We start from the raw sequence: 7,335 nt of genomic DNA, 5'->3' as shown, positions 1-7,335 counted from the left end.
AGGTCTAGGTCCAGCTCTGGGCTCCCTGGCTGTGTGACCCTGGGCCAAGACCTGGACCTCTCTGGGCCCTGTCTCTTCCCCTGGGAGTTGGGGCGATGCCTGCTCCCTAATCCCCCAGGGCTGTGGTTGAGGCAGGCGTGGTGTGTGCTCACCCCCACCTCACTGCCTCCCGGCAGCCCTGGGCGGGGTGGGGGGGTGGGACTGGCGCACCCAGGTGAGCGATCAGGCCTCGCAGCTAGGGAGAGACACCAGCCCCAGGACAGAAAGGACGTGGGGGAGACAGAGTGTGCGAGGGTGGCGGGGCAGGGGCATGCGTCCTGTCCCAGCAGTGGGGAAACTGAGGCCAAGACCCTGTGGGTGGTGGGCTCCAGCAAAGGACCTCGCTGCCCTGGGGCCCTGATTGTAGAGCCTCCAGGAGTGGTGACCATGACGTGGGCAGGGAACCAGAGGCCCGGCTCACAGGTGGACCCGGCGCAAGTCACTCTTCCTTTCTGGCCCTGAGAGCTTCCTTCCAGCTGCCACTCCTGCGTTCTGATGTCAAGTCTGGAGGCCTGGTGGGGAGGTGGGGGCTGACCGCCAGGTGGGGGAGGGCAGGACTTTGGCAGAGCAGCGTCCCAGAGGGGGAGAAGCCAGCCCAGGGAGGGAACTCCCTCCGTGCCTGCTGCCCCAGAGGGCGTTACAGAGAGAGGTCGGTTACCCTTCGCCGCAGCCCCATTCCCACTGGACAGATAGGAGAGTGGAGGCTAAGAGAGGGCTGTGAGTTGCCCAGGGTCTCCATGGCGTGGAACTGGGCCTTCTGAATCTCAGGCCAGGGATCTCGCCACTGCACTGAGGGTGCCAGGATGCAGGGGTCTGGGCCTGTACCTAGCGCCTCATGGGGGCAGGAGAGGAAGGCACGGTGGGCGTGCCTATCACCCACCGCCCCCCTGAGGCTTGCTGCTTAGGCCTCCCTGGGGAAGCAGAAGAGAGGGGAGATTTTCCCTCGATGGCAGGCTGGGCTCTGGGCTCTCTGGGCCTCCGGGGGAACAACACAGCCCTGGCTTTTCTGGGGAGGGTCCTGGGACCCCTGTCACGGTTGAGGAAAGGATTTCTGTTCCTCCTGGAGGTCACGGAGCTGGTGTGGGGAGGAGCAGGGGCGGGCCCGGGGCCCACCTCCCCAGTGTGAGACCTGGACGTGTGTCCTCCTGCCTGACGCCGGGGGTGGGGGTGGAGGGTCCAGTGAACCCTGCCCCTAAAGCGTCTGGACGACAGCAGGTACTTGGTCATTTCCCCTTCCTCCTCTTCGGTCGCCCTGGTGGGGCCAGTCCCTCCCCTGGGGAAGGGGGACCCCAGCCTGAAGGACAGAGCAGAGCTGAGGTCGGGGTGTGCTGGGAGCGCAGAGAGCCTCCTGCCCTGCCTGCTGCTCCTTCCTGGTGGCTCTGGCATCGGCAGCTGGCGGGGGCTGGGATGCTTGTCGGAGCTCTGGGGTGCCCAGGGCCTGGGAGCGTCGCCAGAGGCTGAGGCTGAGGGTGGGGCCCCAGCGGCCCGGCTCCTGCCCCAAATATGGCTCGGGAAGGCCACAGCGGCGTGGAGCAGACAGGCCGGGCCGGATGGCGCTGAGGCTCCCCCAACTCTGCTGTGACCCACACCGGGCCCTCACCTGCGGCCCAGGGTGCCACGGCCCCCGCTTGGCTCCGCTGTGTCCTTGCGGGCTGATCCCGCGGGCTCTCCCTACCTCTCTGAGCTTCCACTTTTTCCAGGCAGGGGAACCACGACCTTCAGGCTGGGATGTGGGGAGGGTGGGCGCGCCAGGTCAGAATCGCCCCTCCACTGGGCGAGCGTGGTCCAGGGGCCCTGGCAGGGTGGGGGCTGGGCGTCTGGGAACTGCCAGCGCCCCCACCCATGTGGAGAGGACACACAGAGGCCGTGCCCCCGCCGGCAGCAGCGGGAAAGAACCCAACCGCGGCCAAACACATAAATAACTGAACGATAAAAGTTTTAAAGATCGTTACTTAAAAAAAACAAGTGCGCCCCAGCGATCAGTTCCCAGTGCCCTAAGTGGCGCCGGCCCCGTGCTGAGCGCGGCCTGGTCGGTTCACCCCCAGATCCACCCTGGAGGGAGGGATCCCCCCTACTTGTCAGGTGGGCAGATGCAGGCGGGGCAGGGCGGCAGCCCCCCCATGCTGGTGGGTGGCCGCAGTGGATGTCCTGGGCAGGGGCCAGCTCACGGAGCTGGATAGGACAGACCTGGGGGCTGGGGGTGCCCAGGAAGAAACAGAAGGGGAGAGGCATCTGCTGGGGGGTCCCTTCGGGGCTGTGTGAAGAGGGCAGGGGGGCCTGCAGCCCCACCCACCCCTCCCTGGCCCAAACGGCGCGAGTAAGTGACCCTGGGCGCCTGGGGCCCTCCAGGAGGGGGCAGGAGGCCTTGGGATCAGCGTCTGGACGCCAGGCAGCCCGCACCAGACCGCCGTGCTCCCCGATGGCCTCCGCTGGAGTGAGGGTGCGCTGACGTCCACACCACTGACCCGGGGCCTGTCTCCCGCTCAGGACGCCCCCCGCCGCCACCCCGTGAGCAGAGGACCAGAGCCGTGGCTGGAGGCCCCTCCCGACAGCGATGCCCCCGCCCTGGCCGCCCAGGAGGCCCTCCCGCTGGCTGGCCGCCCCAGACCTCCCCGCTGCGGTGTGCCTGACCCGCCCGATGGGCCGAGTGCCCGCAACCGACAGAAGCGGTTCGTGCTGTCAGGTGGGCGCTGGGAGAAGACGGACCTCACCTACAGGTAGGGCCGATGACCACAAGCTGGCCTTTGACCTCCACCTGCTGTCTGAGACATACTGGGGCGGCGGGGGGGCCAGATCCCTGTGGCCAACATGATGGAGTGTCCCCTGACTCCTGCGCCTGCTGGGCAATGCCCCAAACCCACACTTAGATGCACTCCCACACCCTCCCTCGGGGGCACGGTCTCTGCACGTCTGGCTGCTCCGCAGACCCGTGGGGCACGGCCATCAGTCACCCACACAACCTCTGCTGGCACCATGCTGCGGGCCAGGCCCTGGGACTCTCGATGAGGCAGACACGACCCCTCCTCTGGGGGAGCGAGGTGCTCCCCACGCCCGGTTCAGACCTAGCGCCGCACTCGGGATCCGCACAGGGAGGGACCCGCCAGGGCAGGCCGGCTGATGGCTCGGGTGGCCTCGGCCCCTGGTGCTGAGACTTACATATCCTGCAGTGGGGCGGGGTGGGGAGCGGCGTGAAGACGGGTGTGGTGGCCCATGTCATTGCAGCTGGGACTCCTGGGGGCCCCAGAAGTGTCCTGGGTGGGGAGCCTGGGGACCCAGGAGGGGCAGGTCCCGGGGCCCAAGGTCTCCCCACAGTCAGTGGCACGGTCAGGTCTGGGGGGGGGCCTCGGGGCTCCTGGGTCCTTTCCGCCCAGTGCAGACCCTCGCAGGTACCTAAGGGCACACAGACCACACGAAGGTGCGCCCACGTGGCGCAGGGAGCGGTGGGCACCCTCGGAGCACACCGGGCCTGCGTCCTGCACGCCTGCCCCCTCTGTGCATCTGGGACAGCCAGCGGGGGCTGACGCTACCCCGCGAGCCAGACCCAGCCCCCCCACCGCCCCCGTGCTCCCCAGGATCCTCCGGTTCCCATGGCAGCTGCTGCGGGAACAGGTGCGGCAGACGGTGGCGGAGGCCCTCCAGGTGTGGAGCGACGTCACGCCGCTCACCTTCACCGAGGTGCACGAGGGCCACGCCGACATCGTGATCGACTTCACCAGGTGAGCCGGGGGCCTGGGGACCCCCCCACCAACCCCGGGAAGGAAACCCACCTGCCAGCAGCCCTACCACCCTACCCACCCCACCACCACCACACAGGTACTGGCATGGGGACAACCTGCCCTTTGACGGACCTGGGGGCATCCTGGCCCACGCCTTCTTCCCCAAGACCCACCGAGAAGGGGATGTCCACTTCGACTACGATGAGACCTGGACCATCGGGGACAACCAGGGTAGGGGCTGGGGCCCCACTTTCCGGAGGGGCCCTGCCGAGGCCCCAGAGCCGGGCCCGGGCTCGGCGTCCGGCTGCAGGAGCTCGCGCATTGCCGGGCTGTCTCCCTCTTCCAGGCACAGACCTCCTGCAGGTGGCGGCCCACGAGTTTGGCCACGTGCTCGGGCTGCAGCACACGACAGCTGCGAAGGCCCTGATGTCCCCCTTCTACACCTTCCGCTACCCGCTGAGCCTCAGCCCGGACGACCGCAGGGGCATCCAGCAGCTGTACGGCCGGCCTCGGCTAGCTCCCACGTCCAGGCCCCCGGACCTGGGCCCTGGCACCGGGGCAGACACCAACGAGATCGCGCCGCTGCAGGTGAGGCCCTGCTCCCCCCCCCACGGCTCCCTCTGCGGCCCCACCATAGGCTCCTCCTGACCCTGCGCTCTCACCCCAGCCGGACGCCCCGCCAGACGCCTGCCAGGTCTCCTTTGACGCGGCCGCCACCATCCGCGGCGAACTCTTCTTCTTCAAGGCAGGCTTTGTGTGGCGGCTGCGTGGGGGCCGGCTGCAGCCCGGCTACCCTGCGCTGGCCTCTCGCCACTGGCAGGGGCTGCCCAGCCCTGTGGACGCGGCCTTTGAGGATGCCCAGGGCCACATCTGGTTCTTCCAAGGTGAGTGGGCCAGGTCACACTCAGGAGACTGCTGGGAGCCAGGAACATCATGGCCAAGGGTAGGGACAGACAGACGGGATGAGCAGATGGACAGATGGAGGGGGCCCCAGAGTCTTGGGGCCCAGGGAAAGCGTGGCTCACGCCTTTGGGCACAGCTGGGAGGCTTCCTGGAGGAGGCGGTTCTCGAGGCTGGAGTAGGTTGGAAGGTATTGCACCCCGTGAAGCACGTGTGATCCTGGCCCCTGGTCTAGAGACGAGGCTCTGGGGCGCAGAGGTGGTGAAGTGACCTGCATGAGGGCACAGCTTGGAGAAGGTCGGGAGGGATGTGAGCTCACTGTGCCAGAGATGGGAGCCTGGAGCACGCCAGGGGCAGGGCCTGCTGTGTGAGGGCTGACACCGGGGTGAGCAGCCAAGTGCAGGGAGGGAGCAGGCGCCCAGGTGGCCTCTTCGCTGCTCAGAGCAACCTTTCCCACCTGTACCTCCCGGGGCTGCTGGCATTGCCCAGTGTCCTTGGGGGTAGGGGTGCCAAGCAGGCGTTATTACCGGCCTTTTGTGTTTTATGGACAAGGAAATTGAGGCTGGGAAGGTCCGAGGTGGTGTTGGTGGCGGAACGTGGCCGCTGGGCAGCCCTGCTGCAGCACACGCACCCCCAACCCCCCCGTTTCTCCAACAGGAGCTCAGTACTGGGTGTACGATGGCGAGAAGCCGGTCCTGGGTCCCGCGCCCCTCTCTGAGCTGGGCCTGCAGGGATCCGCGATCCACGCGGCCCTGGTGTGGGGCTCCGAGAAAAACAAGATCTACTTCTTCCGAGGCGGGGACTACTGGCGCTTCCAGCCCAGCGCCCGCCGCGTGGACAGCCCCGTGCCGCGCCGGGCCACCGACTGGCGAGGGGTGCCCTCGGAGATCGACGCGGCCTTCCAAGATGCTGAAGGTGTGCGGGGTGGGGGGGCTCTGCCCGGCCCGCTCCCACTCCGCCCCTCCTGCTGCCAAGGACCGTGCTGACCCCCTGTGCGCCGTCTTTGTGGCCGTGGGCACCAGGCACAGCATGGAGGCTGGGGCGCATGCCCGGGCCCCTCGGGGGTGGCTGGTGAAATCACCACCACCACATGCTGGGGGCGTCCGAGGTTCCAGCCTGTCAGGCTGGGTGGTGGCTCAGACCAGACCCGGGGGCAGGTGGAAGGGAAGGGCTCACCCAAGGGTAGGAAGACCCTGGGGCTTCCCTGGTGGCTCAGATGGTAAAGTGTCTGCCTGCAACGCGGGAGACTCAGGTTCAATCCCTGGGTCGGGAAGATCCCCTGGAGAAGGAAATGGCAAGGCCTTCCAGTACTCTTGCCTGGAGAATTCCACGGACGGAGGAGCCTGGTAGGCTACCGTCCATGGGGTCGCAAAGAGTCAGATACAACTGAGCGACTTCACTTTCTTAAGGGCCGCCTGAGGCCCTCGGTTTTCAAGGAGCCGAGCAGTGGCCAAGGCCTGCGCCCACCCCTGTGTCCACTTACCAGGCCCTGACCCTCCTGTCTCCTCAGGCTTCGCCTACTTCCTGCGTGGCCGCCTCTACTGGAAGTTTGACCCCGTGAAGGTGAAAGCCCTGGAGGGCTTCCCCCGCCTCGTGGGCCCCGACTTCTTCAGCTGTACCGAGGCTGCCAACACTCTCCGCTGAGCACCGCCTGGCTGTCCTCAGGCCCCTGACACCTCCACACTGGAGACCGTGGCCGTGGCCGTGGCCCTGGGCACCAGGCAGGGCACGGAGCCGCGTCTGCTGGGGGGGTGGGCGAGTGCTGCCACCAGGACTGCAGGGAGGGCCACGCGGGTCGTGGCCACTGCCAGCGACTGTCTGAGACTGGGCAGGGGGGCTCTGGCATGGAGGCTGAGGGTGGTCTTGGGCTGGCTCCACCCAGCCTGTGCAGGTCACATGGAACCCAGCTGCCCACGGTCTCCGTCCACACCCCTCAGGGTCGGGCCTCGGCAGGGCTGGGGGAGCTGGAACCATCACCGTCCTCGCTGTGGGGTCCCACGGGGGCTGGCATGTGGGTGTCAGGGTCCTGCGCCTCCTGCCTCCCACAGGGGTTGCTCTGGGTAGGTGCTGCCTTCCAGTTTGGTGGTTCTGGAGACTTGTTTCCCAGGATCCAGGCCAAAAGGCCCGGTCAGCTGTTGGGGGTGCTTCCTGCCGGAGACCCTGCGCCCTGAGGGCCCCGGTATACCTCAGTCCTATCACGGGTCAGATCCTCCAAAGCCATGTAAATGTGTACAGTGTGTATAAAGCTGTTTTGTTTTCCTTTTCTTTTCTTTTTTACTGACTGTCATTAAACACGGTCATTTTCTACCTGCCTGCCTGGGGTGTCTCTGTGAGTGCAAGGCCAGGATAGGGGTGGAACTGGACCAGCGAATTGGGAGGCTTGGCTGGGGACCCGCTCAGTCCCCTGGTCCTCGGGGCTGGGTGTCACGTTTAGGGCTCCCCCTGCCCCATCTTGTCCTACTTGAATGCCTACAGTGGCTTCACAGTCTGCTCCCCACTTCCCCAGCGGCCTCTCAGACCATCGTCCAGCAAGTGCTGCTCACCTTTCCCGATCCTGCCACTGTCAGGACACAGAACCAAACTCAAGGTTACCTTGCCTGACTCCTCACTCTCTGAGATCTACTTGCCTGGCACCCTCAAAAAGCCAAGGATCCGCCTGCGATGCAGGAGTGAGTGAAGT

At 66.7% G+C, this 7,335-nt stretch overlaps 2 protein-coding genes across 2 annotated transcripts in view; one reads left to right on the top strand and one right to left on the bottom strand.

Moving 5' to 3' along the window:
- Nucleotides 1-428, bottom strand: part of LOC122420063 (basic proline-rich protein-like) — a 1,347-nt gene extending 919 nt beyond the window's left edge. The window contains exon 1 of the mRNA XM_043434800.1: nucleotides 159-428. Within this exon, the coding sequence (XP_043290735.1) occupies nucleotides 159-428 (270 nt within the window). The remainder of the gene's footprint in view (nucleotides 1-158) is intronic.
- The window catches only part of MMP11 (matrix metallopeptidase 11), a 9,423-nt gene extending 2,461 nt beyond the window's left edge, over nucleotides 1-6,962 (top strand). Inside the window, exons 2-8 of the mRNA XM_043434790.1 lie at nucleotides 2,527-2,756; nucleotides 3,612-3,755; nucleotides 3,853-3,986; nucleotides 4,102-4,343; nucleotides 4,423-4,639; nucleotides 5,313-5,570; nucleotides 6,166-6,962. Of these exons, the coding sequence (XP_043290725.1) occupies nucleotides 2,527-2,756; nucleotides 3,612-3,755; nucleotides 3,853-3,986; nucleotides 4,102-4,343; nucleotides 4,423-4,639; nucleotides 5,313-5,570; nucleotides 6,166-6,299 (1,359 nt within the window). The 3' untranslated portion in view covers nucleotides 6,300-6,962. The remainder of the gene's footprint in view (nucleotides 1-2,526; nucleotides 2,757-3,611; nucleotides 3,756-3,852; nucleotides 3,987-4,101; nucleotides 4,344-4,422; nucleotides 4,640-5,312; nucleotides 5,571-6,165) is intronic.
- The last annotated feature ends 373 nt before the right edge of the window (nucleotides 6,963-7,335 follow it).

The sequence above is a fragment of the Cervus canadensis genome, chromosome 1 (assembly GCF_019320065.1).
Source record: "Cervus canadensis isolate Bull #8, Minnesota chromosome 1, ASM1932006v1, whole genome shotgun sequence".
Taxonomy (NCBI): Eukaryota; Metazoa; Chordata; class Mammalia; order Artiodactyla; family Cervidae; genus Cervus; species Cervus canadensis.
Note: the sequence above shows the minus strand (reverse complement) of the source record. Positions and strands in the feature narration are given on the sequence as shown.